Source organism: Peromyscus maniculatus, chromosome 12, assembly GCF_049852395.1.
Source record: "Peromyscus maniculatus bairdii isolate BWxNUB_F1_BW_parent chromosome 12, HU_Pman_BW_mat_3.1, whole genome shotgun sequence".
NCBI lineage: Eukaryota > Metazoa > Chordata > Mammalia > Rodentia > Cricetidae > Peromyscus > Peromyscus maniculatus.
Window position 1 is genome coordinate 74,092,683 of NC_134863.1, and position 25,699 is coordinate 74,118,381.

Sequence of the window (25,699 nt, forward strand, 5' to 3'; positions counted from 1 at the left end):
GAATATGTTACACATTCAACCATGCTGGAGTCTTGTCCTTATATGTCCTAGTCTTAGTATGCTGTCGTTCGTATTCAGGATCTGAGATCTAACTTTTCAGTGGGTAATGCTAGTGTCCTCTCAACCTGGAGGAAAGGCTTGATGTTCAGAGAATGTTTAAATGCCAAGCAAAGACTTACATTAAGGAGTAGAAACTGCCACATTTAGCCAATCCAATGTGTTATAGAGTTTTTGTTTCTGTTCAAATCGGATATAAAGTCCACTTAATACTATAGGTTTTATGTATAAGACATTGTAAGTAGTTGAAATTGTGATTGTACCTTTACTGAATTCTTGGTAATAAGAGTGAAAGGAGGATTTGTGTGTTGAGTATATGTGCAGACACATCTAGACACAATGTACTTATGATGAAAGCCTGTTCCGAGCTAGTAATACAATAGCAGAGGTCAAGATTATTTTTATTTCATTAATAAGTCATGGTAAGAAATGCATTCACTAGAAGGATATATGAAGAGAAAAGAGCACCAGTGTTCCAAGGATGTGGAATTATGACAAAAGTAGATCCAGTAGTTGAGTCATGAATCCTTTAATTTTATTAACTTTGTGATTAGAGGCTTTAGTGTGAATCCTAAGTTTTAATATGTGGCATTAGTTACAAGGGAGATATGACATGAATATGTTAGTAAACTTAGATAAATTATCAGCCGCTAATTAACATCTTTCCTTATCTGATAAACATTGGATTATCTTGTCCTTTAAATGCATTTGCAGAATGAAGAATTGCCTGTTGGTGTTATTTAAGATCCCAGCTGAGATTGCAGAGCTCCCATAGAAAGCTGCCACTTAAAATACCTTTGCAGCAGCAGAGAATGGTTGCAGGATGTCTGCCTGGTACACATGAGGCCCTGACTAGTCCTCAGCACCACCAAAATAGAAAAATTAATGTGGTGGGTTTCTGCTGTCCTCCATTACTTCCTCAGTGGTGAAAATATTTCTAGTTTTAGCAAATAAATAGTATGACAGCTTTATAATTAAATGCATCCTTATAAATTATTAGTATGCTCAGAAATTCTGTTTGGTACACTGGTTTATACTCAACCACAGACAGTAACTTAGCTAAGGATTGAGCTAAAATAATCTTACTTACTCTTGTCTGTTTAGTTGGATCCAGAACGAAGCTTGTTTGACCAAGGAGTGAAAACAGATGGAACTGTACAGCTTAGTGTACAGGTAATTTCCTACCAAGGTAAGTTACTTCCATCGGCAGAGACTTAAAAATGGAGTTCATGTTTGTCCCCTAAGATAGCTGAAATCTGTCTGCTGAAGGTGTTTGAGACGAGTGTCCAGATGTCTAGAGTGGTTCTAGACTTGTGCCTTTGTTCACTAAGTACATCTTGAGGGTAAAGCTGAGAGTGTAGCACAGTTCACCTAAGTGAGATAGTGGTATATATTGAACTATAATAAATAGCAGAATCACATCATAAAGAACTATTTCTTCTATCATTTTTATTCTTTGAGAATTTTATTTTATTTTTATCATATTCACCCCCACTCCTGCCCTTAACAGTTTAGTTTTTTTTTTAATAAATACTATATCTTATGTACAGTTGTTTACCGTTTTTCTTAGGGTATAATTTCTAAATGTAATTCTGATTTCTGAAATAGCTTTAAGTTTTTGCCTGACTAAATCTCCATTGAGGAGTCTCCGTAGTGATAAATCACTTACCTCAACTTTATTTCTATCCTTTCCACAGGAACTACAGTTTTTAATGACATAGGGCCTAAATGTGTTTAGGATGTGGGCTAATTGATATGAATTTAATTGAACAAAGTCAGCAGATGTTTAGGATGGAAGACAAGGGCTGAGGAGATGGCTCAGTTTGTAAAGTGCTGTAAGTGAGCGTGAAGACCTGAGTTCAGATCCCAGCACCGCATAAAAGTTGGACACAGTGGTTCTTACCTATAATGCCAGTGTGGGGAGCAGAGAAAGGAAAATCCTTGGGACTTGCTGACTTTCCAGTCAGAATGAATTGGTGGCACTCAGACTCAGTGAAGCATCCTGACCCAAAAAAATAAGACGGAGAAAGATTGAGGAAGATGCCCCACATCAACTCTGACTTTCATGTGGTGCATGTGTACACCTGTACACACACACACACACACAAAACGCCACACACAATACAGTAAAAAGAAGGCAGACAGAGCCAAGTACAGTGGTTTGTAATCCCGGCACTTGGAAGGCAAACATGGGGATAGCTACTCTGGGCTGCATGGGACCCTGTTTAAGAGAGAAAGAACGGTCTCATATTAATTTCCTTAGACGGTTTGTAAAATCTTGAAGAATGTGTAGCTACTCATGCACTCTCTAGTTTCTGGGTTTTTTATATCAATGTCATATCATTATATCAATGCCTTCATCTTTTTATATTACTGTTGTAAGAAGTGGCATTTTTTCTCCATGTGGTATAGGTAGGTAATGTTTATCAAGTTAGTGTGCTCAGGTGTGAATTACTGCTAAAACTTAGAATGCTAGGTTAAAGAATTTTTAGATATTCTCTACATAGGTGTTAAGCTTTATTACATTTGACTTTACTTTTTTTTCTTCAAGCATGCATTTTTATTTTTCAATTATTTCAGGATAAATTGCAGACATGATTATTTTCTATCTCTAAATATATCATCAGTGTCTGTTTCCTTAAAACCAAGGGTCCTAGACTAGGGTGCAGCTCAGTGCTGGAGTTCTTCCCTCTTAGGTGTGGGGCCCTGTGTTGGATCCTCAGCACCGCAGTGGAACAGTGCTGGAGCAGTCTGCTGTGTGGTCACATAACTGCTGCCGGAGTCAGCACGGGTACCGACACGGCCTGTGCCTGCAGAATTGTACTCACTTAGAAATAAAGATCTGTTCAGCTTTTCATTATTTAAAGAACATTTTTTTTTTCTCATTTGGAAAAATGAACTTTACTTTTAGCTCTTTGTGTCTTATGGTTTTTATTTAAATTTGTATTTTTGTTTTATCCACTGTTAGGAATTGAGCCAAAGCTAAACATTCTTGAAATTGTTAAAACTGCGGAAACAGTTGAAGTGGTCATTGATCCAGATGCCCACCATGCAGAAGCAGAAGCACATCTCGTTGAAGAAGCCCAAGTGATAACTCTTGACGGCACCAAGCACATCACAACCATTTCGGATGAAACCTCGGAGCAAGTGACGAGATGGGCTGCTGCACTGGAAGGCTACAGAAAAGAGCAGGAGCGCCTCGGGATCCCCTATGGTAATGAGACAGCTGTTGTTGGGAGCAGTCAGCGTTAAAATAGATGTAGAAAATACCACTCGGATAAGATAGAATATTTTTTAATGTAGATGTTCTGGAAAGATTATTGATTTTTATATATCTAGTTAGTTTTGAACTAGAACATACTAAGAACATAATGAACAAATACTATGCTGATTGCTTGGAATACAAAGAATTATCAGAAGAAATTCTGCCCCTAGCATGTTCACAGTGTAGTTGAAGAGAACGACGATAAATAAAAAGAGGTGAGTGTCATAGAAAGTTTAAACTGTCAATGACTAATACAAATAAAGCATGCCTTTAGAACATCAAAGAAATGAATATTTTGAGGAATGCCAAATGGAGTTGAGACAGTAGTTCATGGAGTCAGGGCAAGCTTAGGCTTCTGTAGCAGGCGCTTTCTCAAAAAACAAACAAGAATGTTGTAGGATCAGAGTACTCAGAGGAAAATGGGAGTGAGTTTATTCTGAGAAACTACACTGCCATGAAGGTCATTTCAAACAGACATTCAGAACAAAACATAGACCTGGATAAATGCAAGAGTACTTAAGCTACATTGGATGAAGAGTTATTTCTGACATCGTAGAACTGCTTTTGGTTAGTGAAAGTGATAACTAAAAAAAAATGAATGTTGCCCAGATGTCCATAAGGTACATAGTGGCTGAGTGAGAAAAAACAAGAACATAGTAATACTGTTCAGATGAGTATAGACTAGGTGGCTTCTTTGGTAGTAAACAGGAAGAGATAGGTGAAAACAGTGATAAGGTTGGCAGATTGTGAATATGGAGAGAGGATATTCAAATACTGACCTAACTTGGAGAGCTTGAGTGACTTAGAGTGGTAGTTTTGGTACAAATTGGTTGCTTTTTCATTACAGTGGAATGATACTGTTTACTAGGCACTATGGTAAATTCTGGGCTAATGATGATCCCCAAGAACAGAGCATGCCTTTGACGACACACCCCTTAACCCTGTATAGGGCTGGCCTTAATGCCTTACGCTAGCTAGGCAAGCACTTGACCTTTAAACTAGATTCCTAACTGCTAAGCATACCTTTGAAAGTCTTTTGGAGGATGTAGGGATGTCTGGTATAAAGATTTCTTAAGGGAGAGTATTGATAGCATTTGACTTTGATGTAAAGTACATAAATCATAATTTAAGGGTACCCTTAAATTCACATAATTTCAGGAGCACAAACTCTCAGGCAGGAGATACAGATATTGTGTGGAGCACATTCATATTGGGTTTGTATTTGAAGACATAAAAATAAAAGTCTTTTGAAAGAAACATCATGGAGAAGAACACATTACTGGTTCCAAGACAACCTGTAGGGCAGGAGAAGGGAAACAGGGAAAACGTTAAAGATGCCAGGTGTAATGGCACATGTCTTTAATCCCATCACTCCAGTGGCAGAGGCAGGCAGATCTCTGAGATCTGGGTCAGCCAGACCTGCATAGTGAGACCTTGTCTCAAAATAAAATCCAAAATTAATGGTACAGCTAAAGACAAGGAAATAACTATGTAGTATCACTACTATTGAGGGAGAGTTATAGGTCGGTAACACTCTTGAGATGCTTTTGAGAAAGAAATACAAACATCTAGTTTGGTAATCATAGAACGAATGTTTAATTTGGGTTTAAGTTACTGTAGAGCTCAATAAAACTGAACTAGAGGTGGGACAACTTAGAAATGGGGGAACATTCATTAGAAGCAATAGAGAAGAAAAGCGTTAGGGAAACAAAGTATCATACAATTAAAGAGTTGGTAGTGTGCTCTTACCACTATTCCCTCAATAATATAATAACAACTTAGAGTATTCACAGTGTATTAGGTATTTTATTTAGACATGGTTTAAGTTACATGCGTTCACGTACATCCTTCATAAGTAAATACTGCACTGTTTTGTAGAAGACTTAGAGTCTGAGGAATTTGGTATTCCTGAGGAGAGGGGGCCTTCTGGAACCAGTTGCCCACAAATGCCAAGGGATAGTTATATGCAATTCCTCATTGTGACATGTAGAAATTTACTTTTGGCATGTAGAAGCTATTGTGGATATATAGTTTATTTGACCTTTGTGATAGCAAGTTAGGAATCACCTGAGAGGAAATGCTGAGAAGGGAAGAAAGGGACATGAAAATGCTGAATAGTGTTTTTGCAGTGTTTGCTGTATTTTCCACAAGACATTTTCAGTAGTAGTAGAGTCACAGGAAGTAATCATCAAGATGACCGTAGGTAGCAAGATGATTGATTCTCTGCGGTTCAAGGTCCTACCAGGAATGTCATTTACTTAAAAGCACATTTAAGCTGGGCAGTGGTGGCGCACGCCTTTAATACCAGCACTTGGGAGGCAGAGGCAGGTGGATCTTTGTGAGTTTGAGCCCATCCTGGTCTACAAAGCAAGTTTCAGGACAGTCAGGACTGTTAACACAGAGAAACTCTGTCTCCAAAAAAAAAAAAATTAAAAGTACATTTAAAATATTTGAGATCATCATTGATGAAATTTTTATCTATTAGGCAAGTGTCTTAGTTAGGGTTTTTGTTTCCATGAAGAGATACCATGACCACGGCAAATACTAAAGGAAAGCATTTAATTTGAGGTGACAGCCTACAGTTCAGAGGTTCAGTCCATTATCATGGCAGGAAGCACGGTGGCATGCAGGCAGACATGGTACTGGAAAAGTAGCTGAGAGTTCTACATGTTGGAAGCAACAGTAAGTCGACTGAGACACTGAGCAGTATCTTGAGGTTAGGAAGCCTCAAAATCCGCCCTGACAGTGACACACTTCTTCCAACAAGGCCGCACCCAATTACATTGAAACAATTACATTCCACTCTCTGGCCCCCAGAGCTTGTAACAATATCATAAGGCAAAATGTATTTAGTCCAACTTCAAAAGTCCCCATAGTCTATCACAGTCTCAATAGTGTTTTAAATTCCAAAGTTCCAAGTCTTTTCTGAGATTCATGCAATCTCTTAACTTGAATCACCTGTGAAAATCAATCTCAAAAAGCAGATCACATGGTTCAGGATATGCATTGCCATTCCAAAACACAGGGAAGGGAAAGTAGCAAGGAAATACTGGGCCAAAGTCAGACTGAGAGTCAGCAGGACACACTCCACACTCTGCATCTCTGCAGTCCAGGCTTCAACTTCACAGCTTCACGCAGTGGCCTCTCTACTAGGCCTCTATTCAGGGACACCCCTGACATATTTAGTTACATTCAAAATACCACAGCAAGCTTACAATGAGTAATGTTTTCTCAGAAAACTATCCTTTCAAACTTCTTTACATGCAGTTTTGACAAATGTACTACCTCAGTTACCACTGAAATATAATATGATTAACTATAGCTACTTTAAATGTCTTTGAAATACTGACCCACACTGGGAAATCCCTTAAAGTTCACATTAATATAAACCAGCTTTCTATCTTGATAGCAGCTTAGACACTTCTTCATTCATGTGGTTATATGTGCGAATATTTTTAGTATTGCCCATTAAACTAATCTGAAGATGAAATTAATAACTTTATAGTAGCCGGCGGTGGTGGCGCACGCCTTTAATCCCAGCACTTGGGAGGCAGAGGCAGGGGGATCTCTGTGAGTTCGAGGCCAGCCTGGGCTACAGAGTGAGTTCCAGGAAAGGCTCCAAAGCTATACAGAGAAACCCTGTCTTAAAAAAACAAAAAAACCCACAAAACTTTATAGTAGTTAGAAATCTATCAAAGAGATGGGCTGTCCAAAATGTTAAAACAATAAAAACAAATTCAGAGTCAAATATGTATTTTTTCCTTTATGAAATACATATATTGAAATGATAGATTGTGATTTTTATTCTTTTTTTAAAGTATTTTCTAAAAATTTGTTTCTGCCAGATACTAACATTTAAGAACATACGTAGATTATTAAATATAAATAATATTCACACAAGAAAAGTATTAGTGATTGTATCTAACTAGCTATCCAGTTCCATAGCTCTGTCTTCTCCACACGGGTAAACTCCTTTGCTTAGCTTCTCTCACAGGTCTGATAGAAAGCAAGCTTCTTAGAAGCCAGTTCTGCACCAGCTTTATTCTGGTGACTTGGCTGGTGTGTGCGGTGTGGTGTAGGTGGTTTGCTTTAGTGTGTTTTTTGAGATGAGCCTTCCTATGTGGCCCAGATGGACATTGGCTTGTGGTCATGCAGCGTAAGCCTCCCCATTTACTGGAATTGCAGGCACTTGGCTTTCATTTCTGTTTTATAAACTGCTCTGTAACTTTCATTTAAGTTAGTCTGATTGCCTTAGGACTACTCAAAATTGTTAAAGAACATGTTAGACAACTTTTAGGTTTCCTGAGTTCAGGATGGACTTCTTTTTTGTTGTTTGACTGGTTTTTTGTTCGTTTGTTTATGGACAGTCTCCCTCTACCCAGGCTATCCTAGATAGAATTCACCACGTAGCCCAGCTTGCCCTATCCTTGCAGCAGTCGCCTGCTCAGCTCCCTGAGGCTTATTTATAGTTGCCTAGGTTTGTATGCACATCCAGACTTTGTTTCTCCTGCCTGAGTGCTCAGCGTTAGTTCTTCTCACTCTCCTCTGGGTCTGGAAGCAGACTGCACATCTCCGGAGCTTTCCTCTTGGCCTTTGGGTCACTGTATGCTGAGGTCTCCAGTTCTGTGTTCGTAGCCTCGGCCTTGTCTTTACTCCTGCCTTTCGTTCTATTTACAGCTTCTCTGGAAAGGGTTCCTTAAAAGAGATTTTTGGTTTTACACTTCCAAACAATACATATTTTACTCTGCTCTGCTTGTGATAGTGTCATAGCACATTAAAGTGGACAATTTCACTTTTCTTTTAGGTTTGATGACCCCATTCCATTACTGTTGTCATATAAAACATTCAGAGGCACCTTAGTTCAAGTTCTTAATTCAAATCTGCTCCTGTGTTTGGTCTTTTTCTTCGTTTGGTTATAGTGAGAATCTTTTCTTTCGTTGTGGTATGCATTAGTATTTATTCATGGTAATGTGATTCTTAAAAGAATAATCTCGCCGCATACATTAAATGAGTTCCCGCCTCTTTATCCTTCTGCCTTTCTTGCTGCATGGAGTCAGCACAACCTGAGCGGTCCTGCATCTGAAGCGAGGAGTTCTCACTTTCTACTGGGGTCCTCCGGGGTGGACAGTTTGGGTCGTAGTTTGGCTCTCCTGAGTAAATTGGTTCTTGGCCAGCTCACTGCTTTAGGAACTAAACCTCCTTCCCCTCGCGACTGTGTCTGGGTTGCTGTGCTTGTGCATCCTTAAATAAGTGCTGCTCTGTCCCTTCATTGTAATGTTGAAGAAAGACGAATACGCGGCCAGTTCAGTAGATTACACTGGGTGTCCTGGTATTTGAGGAAAACAGGAGAGACTGTTTCCCTTGCCTTACTTATCTTGATAGTTTCTTGTAAATTTCTATAGAAAATGAGCTTACTTTCTGAAATCTTTGAAAGGGAGGTGCGGGGCAAGGTAACTTGGCTAACTCAGAGCCGGCTTAGTTGCTCTCAGGCAGCTCTCCAGGGCTGAGCGACTCCAGGGCTGAGCGACTCCAGGGCTGAGCGACTCCAGGGCTGAGCACTGCGCGCTCTCGGCTCTCGCTTGCTGCGTATTCACTCTCATGCACTGCATCCTTCATCGTCCCCATCTCCCTCCCTCCTTTTCCTTCCTTTCGCTTTTGTTGGCAATAATGGAGGTTGACCCCATGGACTCATGGGTGCTTGGCCAGCACTCTACCACTGAGCTGTGTCTCAACCCTCTTTTCAAGTTTTTATTTTGAGACATGGTCTCCTTAAATTGCCCAGGCTGGCCTTGGACTGTGACTGATCCTCCTGCCTCAAACTCCCAGGTAACCAGGCTGTGGTTCTGCACCTCCAGGCCCAGCATCTGTTCATTCTCTATTGTTTCTTTGGTTGTTTCCTTCCTGGTCTGCTTCCACTGGGCTGTGTCTGTGCATCTCCTTGTCGTGCCCCTGTGCTTCTCACTGTGTTCTCATCCCTCCCTGACCCTGCACTCAGCGGCTGCTGCCTTGGGAAAACTAGGCTGTAGCCTTCATGTTTGAGTTTGGCCTGCTGTACTTCCCGTGACTGCTTCTCAGCTGAATTCCGGCTTCCTGTGCTCAGAATGAATTACGTTGGTCGCTTCCCTTTGCATTCTTCTGCATGACGTTTTTACTACCTGAGATGAGAGCTGACTGTTGGCCAAGCTTCCCTCGAGTCACCTTAACAGTTGGGGTTACAAGAGTGCCAGCACACACAGTATCTTACAAACACGGCTTTGTCTTCACCCGTGTATATTATGGACTCTGTGGTAGATATTTTGTCATCTGGGTATTTCTCTGTTTGATTTTGGTGAGCATTTATAGGTTTCTGGTTTCACCCTCAGTTGCTTTTTCTTCTCTCTGTGTACATTCAGAAAAATCAAACTGTATTCCCATCTTCCTAGACTTTTCCCCTTCTCTTCTTGCTTTGAGTCCTGTGTTTATTTTTTCTATAAATTGTTCCTTGACAAAAAGATTGTTACTTCTTCACATATTTTCTTACTGAATAATACCCATTTGTTGGGTATGTGATCACTATTATTTGAGTAGACAGTCATCTTCAAACAAGAGTGCCAGTGCTAAAATTAATCCAGCATCAAATTCCCATAGATAACATTTTCTATTAGGTGCCAGGAGTATAGTGATGAAATCTTTGTATATACTGGCAATCTTTTTCGTCTATTTGCAAATTCAGTTAGCTTGTAAAAACAAAAAGAACAGAAAAGTTGCAGTAATTTATATAAGGTCAACAAGTATCTATTCAAGGTACTGTGGTAGACTCTGAAGTCAGATTTACCAGTCTTTGGAGTTATAGCCTTGATACCAATTGGGAAACAGCTGAGTAAACAGGTAGTTAGATAATATTCATAAGTGCCACCAAGTGTGAGTACCAGGTAGCTAACCTTTTATTGGAAGGGGCGGGGAAAGGGTGCATTGTGCATAAGTTGAAGAGTAACACTAGCTCTCTAGGATCCCATTTCATTTGTTTCAAGGCACCAAACCATACAGTGCTACAAAATAATATTTTGAGCTTGGGCAGTACCCTCCATTATCTCCAAGATAATATAGTTTAGTTGTCGTTTGGCCCACTAGAGAATGATTTTATAGTTTGGTTTTTATGATAAATAAAATCCAGACTAACTGATAGAGAACCAAGTGACCCCTCTGGAGACTTAGATTGAGAAATTGACAAAGAGTAAAGAAGAAAATATAGCATCAGCATGAAAGTCGTTCTTCATAGAATCCATTGTTCCACTTGGAAAAACATCTGTCTGGATTTCGTATGTGTATTTATGTGTATTGAGAAATTAACTGTAAATTGATCTAAAATGGAACTAGGCTAAAGGTAATATTTTTCTTTCTAGATCCTATACAGTGGTCCACAGACCAAGTCCTGCATTGGGTGGTTTGGGTAATGAAGGAGTTCAGCATGACTGATATAGACCTCACCACACTCAACATTTCGGGAAGAGAATTATGTAGTCTCAACCAAGAAGATTTTTTTCAGCGGGTCCCTCGGGGAGAAATTCTCTGGAGTCATCTGGAGCTTCTTCGAAAATGTATAAAACTAGAGTTATTATCTATTTGCATTGTAACTAAAGCTTTATTTTTTGTAACTTTGTTTTCACTTTATTGTTAATAAGCAAACACGTGCTATAGTAATTAACATTTATTGTCATAGATAGTTTGAAGAGTTCTTTATGTATTATCTCAATTCCTATAGTAATGCCATAAAGTATTACTTTTCTGATTTTTTTTAGTTTTTATGTGAGAGACTGAGGCTGTAAGATTCCTACAGAGTGTTAGACCTAGAGAGTGTACAAACTAAGATTCTAATTCAGGCTTATATGGCATTCCAAGGTCTCTCTTGTGTTTTTCTTTTTGAGACAGGTGTTACTGTGTGCAGTGGCTAGCCCTAATGCATGAACCTTGCTGCAGTTTCCCACATGATGGGATTGCAGGTGCAAGCCTGGCTCAAGTGGCATCCAAGGTCTTGAGTCTCCCAGGATGCTCCACCCTTAGCCCTTTTCATGTGTTCTAACCATTGCCTTCTCTTTGCCTGCTCACTGCCTGCAGTTGATCACAGACTTCCCTCCTAGTCTTTTATTTGTGGAATCAGGCATTTGAAATGCCTTCTAGTTGAATAAATGAGATTTTTTTATGAGCCACAGAGATTATGAATCATCAAGGGACTATGAGCAAAGCTTGAAAACTGCCTGGCTGACCAAAGAGTTCAAATAAATACAATCTTTTTTTCTTGTTTAATCTATCCCATATGTTAATAACTTTTACAGTAATTGTTAATCAATTTTATCAGCAGCCCGTCTTCTCATACTGTTGTATATATCAGTGATGTTAGCCAGACCTCTGTAGCTTTCAGTTTACAAGTGGATAGATGCTGTTCTTTTTGTTAGAGTCAAGGATGGAAATGTCACGGCTCCATCTTTGTTCTGCTATATGCTGATGAGGAAGGAGGACCTCACACAGTAATTTGACAGCATTTTCCTCCAAGGGTCATTCTGCTGTAGAGGAAGAGATGAGCTCTGGAAAGAAGCTCTGCTTGTTACATCTTGAATGGATTCTCATAGATGGTTTTTAAAGTGTTCCTAAGAGTCTGTATGTTCATTGACTGTATAGTGTTATTACCAGCTTCAGTTCTTATACACGAGTAAGTTGAATGTCTTGGTTGTACTTTGAGAGTCTCAACTGAATTATGTTCATTCAAACATTTTCTTGTTGGAATTCTTGGAACTACAACAGTAATAGTACTTAAAGTAGTCTCTTTGTCCAGTCTCTCCCAAATCAGCTCTTTCTTGTGCTTGGCACATTTTGATTCACCTGATGTTTCTCAAACTGTAAAATTAGTACTTGTTTGCCTTTCCTAGTCAGGAGGCAAGAGTCTTGTTTATCCTTCCTTTCCCATGCAATAGAATGGGTTCTTCTCAGAAAAGCTCTGCTCTAGAGTTGTAAAGCCTCCCTAAGTATCTTACAGAATTGCTTGCCTGTCCAGTGTGGATCTTTGCTCTGCTCTAGTAAGGCAATGACATTTGGTTTTAGAATCTAAGGCCCAGGTCAGCATTTACAGAATGGGCATGATGATCTAGAAGGCTGTTTGTGACAGACTATCTGTAGTTCCCAAGTCTCAGATCACTTCCCAAGAGAGCAGAAAGAAGAAAGGCCTATAGTTGAACTCTGGAAGGTACTGTTTCCTAGGACAGAACTGTTACTGAGCAGCCTGCTGCCTAGTCAGCCTTAGTGATCTCTTGTGGAGCTGTCTGAAGAGAGAGAAGAACTTTTTTTGTACCTTGATTACCACTTGGCCCATGTGAATGCAGCTCCTGTTAAAGTATCTTTCAGGTTCTACTATATTGGGAAGATAAATGTTTCAGGCGTACAAATTCTTGAGCATGCTTTTGATGTGAGCATCTGTCTTGTCAGCTTTATACTCTTAGAGCCTAATGTTTCCTCAGACCGCCCCATGTTCCCCAGGACTTCACTTTTAAGCATTCTATTTCCTTCATGCATGGCCAAGACTAGGGGGACTTTAGAGAAGTACTGTATTCAGGTTTCTATATTTTCTTAGATTAAGTATTCAAAAACCTATCACTTTGTGTGTTCTGCTTTCTGTCTTGAGAGTCTCTAAGAACCATACCAAACTCAAGTCTTTGAGAATGAAGGCTTTGGAACTGAGTTTCCAGGTTACCAGTGTCTGGGCTGTCTAATGACTCGTTTCTAATATGTCTTCTTTAAGGCTAAGCTACTTAAGATGGAATCATTTCAACTTCAGTAGCACTTTCCTTCATTGAGACTTTTAAAAATAGTGAGGGAAAAAAGTCTACCACAAACAAAGCTTTTAAGAGAGAACAGTTCTGAGGTAGAATGTTCAGAACTAGAGGTCTGAATAAAATATAATAATCCTCAGTTTACTTTGTTGTATGCTTCTTAAAAACAGTTTTCTTTAACATTCACAACAGCCTTGTTAGCTGTGTGAGATCTCACTTAGATGTGAAGAATATCCAGAGGTCGAAAGTTTACCTAAGTGGTCGTAATTGCTAAGATCTAAACCCCTGTCTCTCTGAAGCTAGTCCTAAATAATGAAGACCTCAAATTTATGAGCCCCAAAGAAAATTCTGTCTAATAGGTAGGATGCAGACCCTGTCTTAGTCTCCTAACCCTTGTGTGCTCTTGTATCTCAAACTGGACCCAAGCAGTACACCCTTAGTCTTCTTGGGGTCCCAGTCTGATGACTCACTCGTCCCAGGATGATCACTGACAGACAGTTTCGACAGACAGGCATAATTATGATAGGCATGGTTTGAAGTGCTAGAAACTTGGATGTGTGATTATGTGACAGGGTAAGCATTTGATCTGGGAAGAGTGACAGTGATTAATGAATGCTTTTGTAGAGTATTATGTTCAGGTCTGTGTTAGTTAGAGATCTCTAAGGAACCAAACTGATAAAGTGAACTCATGTGGCTGTAGTGAAAGTCTAACATTGAAAGCAGTATTTTAAACATGGTTAATTTGTAGCTCTTAGGACAACTAAGATTTTACTGAAAATTTAACTTTAGGAATATTATAAAGTTAAGGCAGATCTGTTCAAAAGTGACTTACAAAATGAAACATCTCAAGAAAGTTTTGGGTTTTGTTTTCTTATCCTGCTCAAGTTTCAGTTGTTTAATATATATCTTGTTTGTTTGTCTTCTTGGTTTTGATTTTAATTACAGTGCTTTCTAAAAACATTGTGTTTGCTAAATTCAGTTTTACTGGACTGGAAATTATATTTTTGGTTTTAAATGAAAATGATTTTTTTTTTGTCTTCTTCAGATGTTTTGGCAAGCCAAGAACAACAGATGAATGAGATAGTTACAATTGATCAGCGTGAGTATTCATTCATAGAATTTGCCCACTTATCAGTAGAAATGCTTCTTTATTAGATAACTTCAAGTTAAAGTTTCAACATAGCTTTCTGACAGATCATTGGGTTCACAGAGGAATGAAACATCATAACTATCTCATGTAGATGAGGAGTAGAGCCTGAGTGTTGGGTTTGCTTACTTGAGATCCTGTTTTCCCTCTCTAAATTGAGAACTGATTATCCACAACTATTCTTTCAGAGTTTTTTTCTTTTTACCAGCTCTGCTACCCTAAATACTCCATAGCCATTATCCTGTGCATGCTTGAAGCTTGCTACGTGGATCGTTGATAAACTGAGTTATTATTTAACACTACGAGACTTAGCTTTGTTGATACTTGCAACTCTGTTTCATTCATTTTCACTGCTGAATAGCATATCCAAAAATGCCACAAATATTATCAGAATGTTAAGTTTAAGAAAAATCCACAGCTTTTATTTCTACCCTTTCAATTTCAATGAGTAACAGCTTTTCTCACAGTGCTCTTGGGTTTATAGTCTTATAGATGAGTGTGAGTTCTTGGTATTCTGTTTTCACCATCTTTGAAACCATTTTTATAAACAAATATGTTGTGACTTGGCTGATGGTTATTTGGCGTTTTAAGTTGTTATGTTGGAACCAGGAAGACTAGCTGTCCCTAAGTGAAGATTCACAAACTGCAATGGAAACAACATAACTTGATTCTCTACCTAGGTCTGAAGTCTTTTCTTGACATAATTAGAGGGACATTAATTTTATTGATTGCATTTATTTTTACTTCCTGTAATAGAAGGAAAATACTTTCCTTTTTACCTTTTTTCTTAGCTGTGCAAATTATCCCAGCATCAGTGCAATCCGCTACACCAACTACGATCAAAGTTATAAACAGTAGTGCAAAGGCAGCCAAAGTGCAGAGGTCCCCAAGGATTTCAGGAGAAGACAGAAGCTCACCTGGAAACAGAACAGGTATTTTTGCATGGATTGGTGTTATAAAACTTGTCAAGTTAGATATGTAAAAGTATAAATATAGACTGTTTCTCTGGCAGTGTAGTTAATATTCTAAAATAAGAAGTTTGTTTTGCCTTGGATGAGATTGAACCAAGGCCTTGTGCACTGCCTTTGACTTGTGTTAGTTTCTAACATGATGACCTGTGCTTGTTCTGCTTATGGATTTAGGAAACAATGGTCAGATCCAACTGTGGCAGTTTTTGTTAGAACTTCTCACTGACAAGGATGCTCGAGACTGTATTTCTTGGGTTGGTGATGAAGGCGAATTTAAGCTGAATCAGCCTGAATTGGTTGCACAAAAATGGGGACAGCGTAAAAACAAGCCTACAATGAACTATGAGAAACTCAGCCGTGCGCTACGGTAAGCGTTTGTACTTTTTATTTGTTACCCCCAATACCAGACTTCTCTAAAATGTAGCTTCTCGTTCTTGATATAAAGCCTGGTAAGTAATGAAAATAAAATACTTTTTCTTAAGATAGTGGGTGTGAGCTGGGCGGTGGTGGGTGCATGCCTTTAATCTCAGCACTTGGGAGCCAAATGTAGGCAGATCTCTGTGAGTTCAAGGCCAGCCTGATCTACAGAGCCAGTTCCAGGACAGCCAAGGCTACACAGAGAAACACTGTCTTAAAAAACCAAAAAGGAGCCGGGCGGTGGTGGCGCACGCCTTTAATCCCAGCACTCGGGAGGCAGAGGCAGGCGGATCTCTGTGAGTTCGAGGCCAGCCTGGGCTACCAAGTGAGTTCCAGGAAAGGCGCAAAGCTACACAGAGAAACCTTGTCTCGAAAAACCAAAAAAAAAAAAAAAAAAAAAAAACCAAAAAGGGAGAGAAAAAAAAAGATAATGGGTGTGTTAGTTGATTAATGGGATGGCTCAGTGGGTAAAGGTGTTCATCACAAGCCTGCCCTGCCAAGTTCCCTCTTTAGATCTACACAGTAGTAGAGGAGTGCTAGCTTCTAACTCATACACATGCACACCCACAGAATAAACAGAATGTGATTTAAAAAAAATTTTTAAAGCTAAAACTGAGTTTTAAGAGTTTACTTATAATTTTGAGGTGCATAAAACTTTTTTAAAAGATTATAAGGTTATTTGTTTTATGGGATTTAAAAGCATCCCTGTTCAAAAACAACCTGCTTATTAATCTTTAATATTTTTACAATTTACATTACAAAGATGCTATTTACATACTAAATTGAATGTATATTTTATCAAATATGTGAATACTGTCTTCTATTTTTACAATTATATTTACAGTTTTATCCTTTACCTCTGCCTAAATCTGTATATCCAAAAGTAGAACTTGCAATTATTTTCCCTTAATACTATGAATACTCCAGCTGGAAAGACCTCTACTACCTTGTGTTAGTAAAACTATGGGAGTACTTCCACACTGTAGCCAGAGGTCCGCCCTGCAGAACTGGGTCCAGTGAGGAGTGCACTTGTGCCCACTAAGTTTCTAAGTAACTTTTCTTAGTAGATGACAAAACAGAAATGTCTGAATGTCCACACACATATTATGTCCTAAATCAGACCTCACCCATGTATCCATCAGCAAAAAAATGAGTTAACTAGTTGTGATACATTCGAGTATTAAAGATGAGCTACGGCCACAAATGGTGATACAGTGATGTTCTCGAAAGGGTGTGTGTGTGTGTGTGTGTGTGTGTGTGTGTGTGTGTATTCATTAGTATAGTTTGATAAGATAGGAAAAGCAAACTACAACACTTACGGATGTGCATTTCAGGAAAAAATACAAAGGAGCAATGAAATTAGTATCTTGAAGAAAGCTTGTATTTACCTTTAGAGGGAGGATTGGTTGGGAAGGAACAGAGGAGGCTCTAGGTATTGACAGTCTATTATTAGACCTTAGTGGTAGATAATGGTGAACCGTTAACTTCTGTGTCGTTTCTGTTTATGTGATACTAGTTGAGAGTTTCTGTTTAGTATCTAGTTTCACGAAGGTAAGGGGAGAGAGCTGTGGAACCAAATAGAGGGAGAGAGCAGAGCAGAGCATGCTGTCGTATGGCACCTTGTGATGCGTCGCTAGATTTTTTTTTTTTTTTTTTTTTTTTGGTTTTTCGAGACAGGGTTTCTCTGCGTAGCTTTGCGCCTTTCCCGGAACTCACTTGGTAGCCCAGGCTGGCCTCGAACTCACAGAGATCCGCCTGCCTCTGCCTCCCGAGTGCTGGGATTAAAGGCATGCGCCACCACCATCCGGCCACATCGCTAGATTAAAGGGAGGAAGGACTACACACAATTAAGGCTTGAGTGTGTGTGCTTTTTTCTTTTACCAAGAAACAATGATTACACCGATTCTAATTACATTCTAGAAAGAGGAAAGCGCTTTCTTTTTTCCTTTTCCCAAGTGTCTATTTATCATAAACTTGTATTTTTAAACTGCATGACAAGCAGTTTGGTGGTTTGTAAGCTTAGGTTCTTTATGATGCCCTTTATCTCTTCCTGTAGCCTGTTTGTTCTGACCCTTATAATTATTCTTTCGGGGCCTGTCCTAGTTAGGGTCTCTAATGCTGTGAAGAGACACCATGACCATGGCAGTTGTTTTGTTTTGTTTTTCGAGACGGTTTTTCTGTGTAGCCTTGCGCCTTTCCTGGAACTCACTCTGTAGTCCAGGCTGGCCTCAAACTCACAGAGATCCGCCTGCCTCTGCCTCCCGAGTGCTGGGATTAAAGGCATGTGCCACCACCGCCTGGCGACCATGGCAGTTTTTAAAAATATTTTATTTTATTTTATTAACATTTTATTTTACATACCGACCACAGTTTCCCCTCCCACTTCCCTACTCCCCTCCTCATCCACTCCTCCATTCAGAAAGAGTAGACCTCCTTGAGGGCTTGAACAAAGCGTGGTACATCAAGTAGAGGTAGGACCAAGCTCCTCTCCCTGCATCAAGGCTCGGTGAGGTAATCCAGCATGGGAAACAGGTTTCCCAAAGGACCACGGCAGTTTTTATAACAGAGGTTCAGTCTATTATCATCATGGTGGGACATGGCGGCATGCAGGCAGACATGGTGCTGGAGAAGGAGCTGAGATTCGTACATCTTGCAGGCAACAGAAAGTGGTCTCAAATACTGGGTGGCATCTTGAGAATTATAAGACCTCAAAGCCCACATCAACTGTAATGTACTTTATCCAACAAGGCCACACCTCCTAATAGTGCCACTCCCTCTGGGGGCCATTTTCTTTTAAACTATCACAGGACCCGTAAAGTTTTGTTTTTACCAAGAAATATGAGGAGCCTTTATTTAGTAAATGAAAAAGATGAAGGTATGTCTGTATTGTATTAGATATATCAATTTTTTGTTCTCTGGATTCTTACTAGCATAGCTTCTATTTTATAGAGAGTTAACTGTGGCAGTCATTGTGTGCTAAGCACTTTATAAAGATTATCCCTTTACTCAACAGTTCTGTGAGGTAAGTACTATTTTAACCTCATTTTATAGATGAGCAGTGAAGGATTAGAGGAAATAGGATGTTCCTGTGCTCACAGAGGAAGCAAGTCTAAGAGTGAGGAAGGATTTACAGCATGGCCTCTGGTTCGAAGCCCTTTGTTAGGTTCTGTTGCTGTTTCCAAGGCTCTTTGTTTTTTTGTCTTCTCTTTAGTAATTATGTTGGTCTCTAAATCAGTGTGTTATCACAGTCGTTAAAAGTTCATTTTGAAAGTTTGATGTCATTAACTATTGTGGTGGGTACAGAGCTCTGTAGGCTTGTATTTGTAGAAAAGTCTAAAACATAGGGAGTACAAACTTCATTTTTTACAAGGTCCTAATATGGTTTCTCTTTTTAAAGGTATTATTATGATGGGGACATGATTTGTAAAGTTCAAGGCAAGAGGTTTGTGTACAAATTTGTTTGTGACTTGAAGACTCTTATTGGATACAGTGCAGCAGAACTGAACCGCTTGGTCACAGAATGTGAACAGAAGAAACTGGCCAAGATGCAGCTCCATGGAATTGCCCAGCCAGTCACAGCCGTAGCCTTGGCTGCTGCCTCTCTACAAACAGAAAAGGACAATTGAGACCTAGGACCTCCTGGGAGTCTAAGGCTTTTCTTAAATATTCAGAGCAAGCTTGGCTCTAACCTTTATTACTGAATTTGAATCTTATTTCTAGACTGTACAATCTGATGCATGATTTTTTTATAAATATTTCATACTCTTGTGAATTTGGATCTTTTTACTTTGAGCATATATTTTAGAAAATGTATGTTAAAGGATCCCCACGATGCCTGAAGTGTGAGAGCAGGTTCATCATGGGGTAGTTTGCTAACAGTCAGGAAAGCTAAACTGGTCAGTATTAATGTCTAGCCCTACCAAAACCAGCCAGTAGCGTCTGCAGATGACAGTAGGGAGTGTCTCCAGGAAACAGCCGCCGGTGTAACCATCGCTGGAGTGAAGAAGCTGTTTCCTCTCTGCTGCTTTACATAGAGCCCGGAAAGAAGTCCTCAGCTAAAGCATGTGTGCCTGTTTCATCTAATCAAGCAGAGCTAAATGGTCATATCAAATACAATTATATGGATAATTACTAAACTATCAGGTTATTAATTTATATATTTGCAAGTAAAGAATAAGTTAACTGGCAGAAGAGAGTGTGGAATGAGACCCAGGTTTAAAGCTGGCTTAACTCAAGCCATTATTAATGGTTTTCTGTATAGTTTATTCATTATGTCAGGACAAGGACTTAAATTATTTTGAGAGAGGCGTTTAATTCTAATAAACCAGCTATTGCAAAAATTCCAAGATGATATCATTCTTTCTCTCAGATTTAAAAAAGTATACCTCAGCAAGAAAATAAAAATTTGGTTTAGTTTAACTTCTTTTTTTTAATTAATCTGTAGTACCAGATTATTATGCAACACCATTTATATATTCATTTCTGTGTTTCTGATAAAATGACTTTAGATCAGACAAAAGTACTTAACGTTTGAAGATGTTAGTGAATGACTTGTGAATAGTTATGAAAGGATATTTGCCTTGGCGCTGTAGGTGATCTTTAAATAAACTTCCCCACTTGTTTCATCTTTTCCTTTTGAATATTGCATATGTGTCTCTAAAAACATAAATGGCCAACTAATCACTTTCTGCATGTATGAAGACATAAAGATATTCAAAAGGGAGACTATTATTTCTAAAATCTTTAAATAAATCTTATATGAGATGCCTTACTGCTTGCTAACACTAAGAAGAAAAGGCTAGAAAAAAAAATCTTTTTTCTTTTGTTTGTTTTAAAGTATTTTGCCTAAATCATGATATGAGAGACTAGCAAATAGTTTTCAAAGCAGAAAGTTGTTCCTCAGAACAGTATAAGGCTACTTTATACACCCCTCTCATTTTATTTTTTGAATGCATGCCAGACACGGCTGTAGAAGAACCCCTTGGGTGTTGACCAGCAAGGAAGGCACGTGTGACCGCAGCGATGGTGTTGCCTGCAGTAAGCAGTGGCTGGGCTTATGAGAAAGGGACAGGAAAGAAGGGTTGCTCACCTCCTGCAGCATCCTTCCCACTGCTGTGCTGTCAGTCTTCAAGGATGGGTAGTTTGCTTACATTACGTCCGTTAGGAGTCTACAGTAAATACTTAAAAACAATTCAATTGTGTTTTTATTTTATTTTTAATGAAGAGCTGGCAAATATCAGAATAATTTAATCCCCGTGATTTTAAGAATATCTGAGTATAAAAATGGGCTTGAGGCCCTAACTTCAGATAACAATTTAGTAGCTATAGAGAGGCTTTTCTCATCTTTTCAAAGCCTGGAGAGCCATAAGTCACTGTTTCAAAGCAGGATATTTCCATAGTACTTTGAGAGCTTGAGAGTCTTACAGTTAAAATGTTTCAGAGACATGGTGTTGAGGACAGGCTTTTTGTTTCATTTGTTTGTTTTTAAGGAACATCTGTATTTCTAGGTCCCTAAAATCTTACTAAGCATTTTCAAATGCAGTTAAAAAAAGAAAAAACCAAAAACTACATTCTGTAGATGTTCTTTCTTCAGTAGTTTTTGTTTTAGTTGTAATTTGAACAGTTCTCGGACATTAGATGTTTGCTTCTCTCCACCTCTCGCATCCTTCTATGCACCTTCACACAGGAAATGAGAGGGATTTCTCCTTGACGCAAGCTTTATTATTCTGTCTCCACTTAGATATAAAATTGTTGTCCTTATGAGGCCACAGTTTGCCTGTCTTTTATTAAAAACAACTCATGTTCTGAAAGAAAATATTAATTTGTGGTATTCTTTGCTCAGTTTCGTCATGCATTTTTTTCATAGATTTTAAAATTCGGTCAGACAGAAAAAACATAAAATTGTTTGACCATCTTTTGTACCTTGTAAGTTCAAGAATAATGAAATGTTCATTTTTGTTTTAAAACAATTTTTCCATGTGATGTTTACATTGAGCTCATTTTATACATGTGCTAGCCTGAAATCTGAACACTGGTGTTGGCATTAGAAAAGTCCAGCTAGTTAGGCAGAATTGCTGTGTGTGGTTGATCTCCATGTGATGAATTAACTGATAAACATTCATTTTGGTGTCAATCCATGTAAATAAATTAGGAAAAATTATTTTATTTTTCTCCCCAGATAAATGGTGATTCTCGAGTATGGTTATTTCTTTTAAGGAGTGTATCCAGATATTTTTGGCGAGTTTTGTCATTTTCTGCATTTACCGTTTATGCTACTGCCTTTTATAAAGAACTAGTGTATCCTTGAGATAGCACAAAAATGTTTTAAAATTTATAACTGCAAAAACTAACCTGTGACTGACTTAATGTCTTCAGATCTAAGGCTATAAAAATGTTGATATTTCAATATTTCACTTATTCCCAGGAAAAAGTATTCTCAGTCTTTTGTAGAAGGGAGAATTTTTGCATACATTTTTACTCTTTAAATAAAGACACTTATACTATCATAATAACAATTATGTATTTCTTTGGTTTTTTTGTAATTTTACATAAAACAGTTATTTTCTATTTTTACTCAGATAAAAATATTTGTGCATAAAATGTAAAAATAGTAAATGAGAAAAATAAAACTATTATACAATAAAATCTTATGTTGAAAGTTTATGTTTTTTGTTTTCTTCTGAAAAATAAAAAATCAGATTCCTGGGATTTTTAGTTGGTTGGAAATCTTGACAGTCCACTTCTCGTGAACATACATTTGTTCCTCTGTATTTCTTTTCATTGCTTAAAACCTATCAAAGTAGTAATCCCCAGGACACCCACCACCACCACCAACACACACACACACACACACACACACACACACACACACACACACACACACACGAGAAACAAAACATAATTTGGGGGAGAACAGATTCTGCTGAACTGTAATTAGTTGGTACAAGGTAGTTGGTAAGAAAAGTAATGTATTCCCACCCAAAGAAAGAACTAAGAATAGTAACAGGTAGATTGTTAAGGCTGAACACTTGTCAAAAAGACAAGGTAAGGGCTGGGGAGATGGTTCAGTGGTTAAAAGCACTTAGTGCTCTTGCAGAGGACCCAAGTTTGGTTCCCAGCACCCATGGCCTGCTCATGGCAGCCAAGGGATTGATAGAACCTCTTCCTGACCTCCACAGGCACACACATATGCACATAATTTAATAAAAATAAACCTTTTCGAAAATGCTGTACCTTAAAAATGATTAAAGTTAAATCTGGATATACAGTTTTCCCAATTAGTTATAGCTTACCAATGTTAGTAAAAGCAAAAAGGCTAGGCATATATTCTTTAATTGGTCTCTGTTAGCCTGAATAGACCTTAGATAAAGAGAGACCCCTTGTCAGACTGTTCAGGTATCATCAAATTGGAATATCTCAGTCTTGGGTGTTTAGCTGTGGTCCTAAGATATATAAGGCAAAACCAAGTTTTAACATTGCAAGCAATTTAGTTTCAATATCTGTGGGCTTATTTCTTAGGTTACAAAAGCCGCTGCCAGCAAGATTCATCCCTGGCAGAATGCAGAGGTGCAGCTTTAATATCTCAGTAAACCAGCATTGTTTTAAATTTTATCTTTTATAAACCTTGTTTTTAGGTCAGGACAGGAATTATCATGTAAAATACTATCCAATCCAAAATAATTTGGAGAACTGATGGATGGACCCATCTTCATGTGGTCACCCTTACTAAAGATAGCAGTGAGGTCATTCATGATTCTCTTTTTTTAACCTTAGTCAAGATGGTGACTGCCTGTGTGGTTACCCTCACCAGTGATGGCGGTGAAGTCATATATCCTGTCTGTCTTTGACCTTCGCCAAGATGGCACCTGCCCACATGGTCATCCTCATCATGGCATACCACGTGGTGTTTTCCAGAGCTGTTTAATGGAGTTACAAGTTTTTCAGGTCTTAAAACCATACCAAATTTCTTGGCTTTTTTTTTTTTTTTTCTCATTCTAAGGTAGAGCAGCATAAATAACTTTCTCTGTCATCACAAAATCTGAGCCCAAGCAGCTAGCAAGCATAGCCGAGCTGTTAGCAAGATGCATGGAACATTTAATCTCAAACATTCAAAAGCCAGTCAAAAACACGAAAACCCAAGCATCCAAGACCAGTTTAAAAAACAAACAAACAAACAAAAAAACCACATACTGTGGCCACATTATTCATACATACATTCCAACAGAAAGACAACTTGTTTCCCAGGAGATTACCAGCTGATGAACTTAAATTTTCTAAAATAAGAGTTTACAGTATAAAGTAGCATATAAGAAACTGTAAGAAGGAAAGACATTTCCTGGCCAAGGTGGTAGAGGCAGTGGTGCCAGATGTTGCTCACACTGGGTAAGACGGCAGCCATTGTCAGCCCAGATGCACACTTTTCTAAAGAAATTTACCTGAAACAGGTATCAAGGGTACTACAAAATTTACAACTACAAAATTGCATTAAAACTTAAGAATACTACATGAAGAGTATTATTAATGTTCTTTTTGTGTCTTTGGTAAGGATCAAGCCCATGGGGGACCCCAAGGGTGTTAGGTAAGTACTCTGTCATTTAGCAATGCCCCTGCCATGGATATACTAAGTTCTCATCACCAAATGGGAAGTTACTAACATTACATATCAGATGTATTTCTGAAAAGTTGCGCATATTAGAAATATAATTGTTAGTAGTATTTTATGTACTGTTGGCTTTAGAGCATGCATTCATAATTCTTAAATATCAGTGAAGAAAGTTTATACTTAAAATTTTCAAATTACAGAGAACAAATTCAAAATGTTCAGCCAGTAGAAACTGAAAAACATGAATGGATCCTGACCTTGTGTCATTGGTAATAGTTTTTCTGTAACTCGATAATCGGTTTCTCCACCTATGTAGCAAGCCAGATCAAACCGAATTTAAAAAGTAAAAGAATGGATTTTTTTGAGCAAAGCAACTCCCGGATGAGTTATTCAGCCCTAGAGATGGAGGCAGGATTAGTCACATGCCCAACCTAAAGCAGGGAGTTTTTATATGATGTAGGTGAGGGGTGATGATGTGTCTGCCATAAGTTGGGTTTGTGCCCAAGTATGGTCAAAAGCTGAATGCTTGGGGGGAGGGGAGACTTGGGGTGCTGGCTACTTAAGTGGCAGAGCTACCATAGCCACCAAGAATGCCAAACTGAGCTTCTTGGTGCCTTTCTTCATTGGAGATTCTCTGACAGCGTAGGGTTTGGAGAGAGAGGAATGGGGCTTTCTGAATCAAGCAGGAGTGAGTTGGAGGTTCCAGCTGAACAGTCCAGCTCAGCATTCAGGGAGGAAGGTTTTAGTCTTGCTAATAAAAGAATTTAAGAACAGACTCAAGCTGGGTGTGGGGGCCTAACATATTTAATTCCAGTACTCTGGAAGCAGAAGCAGGTGGATCTCTGTGAGTTCAAGACCAGACTGATCTTCACAGCAAGTTCCAGGAAAGCCAGAGCTACATAGTGATACCCTGTCTCAAAGAAAAAAAAAAAAATCAAACAAAATCTGACTCAGAAGGAAGCGTGAGACAAAGTTTGAGAAAAGGCAATAGGGAGGCAAGCTGTAAATCTTGGCAGCCATCGGGAGGAGAGAAAGACGTGTCTTTTGAGTTATAGTTTGAGAAACAGGCAGATTCTCAGGAATGGAGGTCAGAAGCAGCCGTAGCCATAGTCACATGGCCAGGGAGTGGGGAGGATGTCACTTTAGAGGAGTGAGAAAGTCCAGAACCTCTGGGAAGAAACACTGGTGCTTCTGGCCAGGATCTGGAAGAAGGGAAGAAGGAAATGGCAAGCTTCACGTTTCCGAGTGCGTTGGGAGCAGATGGACTCTGCAGCATTGCCTGTGGAAGCACTGTGTACAGGGGAGCGGCCTCTGGAAAGGCTAAATAGATTTCCTCAGGGGGATGCACTGTTTTCATTAGCATGAATTTTTAAATATTTATTATTTCATTTGTGTGCGTGTGCATGCGTGTGCATGCGTGTGTGTGTGTGTGTGTGTGTGTGT

At 38.9% G+C, this 25,699-nt stretch overlaps 1 protein-coding gene across 5 annotated transcripts in view; it reads left to right on the forward strand.

The window, feature by feature from the left end:
• Nucleotides 1-22,315, forward strand: part of Gabpa (GA binding protein transcription factor subunit alpha) — a 30,449-nt gene extending 8,134 nt beyond the window's left edge. For 3 of the 5 annotated variants that reach the window (XM_016006433.3, XM_076549133.1, XM_076549135.1), the window contains exons 4-10: nucleotides 1,162-1,246; nucleotides 3,026-3,271; nucleotides 10,705-10,899; nucleotides 14,168-14,221; nucleotides 15,061-15,201; nucleotides 15,412-15,604; nucleotides 19,052-22,315. In XM_016006433.3, coding sequence (XP_015861919.1) covers nucleotides 1,162-1,246; nucleotides 3,026-3,271; nucleotides 10,705-10,899; nucleotides 14,168-14,221; nucleotides 15,061-15,201; nucleotides 15,412-15,604; nucleotides 19,052-19,280 — 1,143 coding nt within the window. In that variant the 3' untranslated portion in view covers nucleotides 19,281-22,315. The remainder of the gene's footprint in view (nucleotides 1-1,161; nucleotides 1,247-3,025; nucleotides 3,272-10,704; nucleotides 10,900-14,167; nucleotides 14,222-15,060; nucleotides 15,202-15,411; nucleotides 15,605-19,051) is intronic. The other 2 variants (XM_076549137.1, XM_076549136.1) reach the window with 1 other exon arrangement.
• The last annotated feature ends 3,384 nt before the right edge of the window (nucleotides 22,316-25,699 follow it).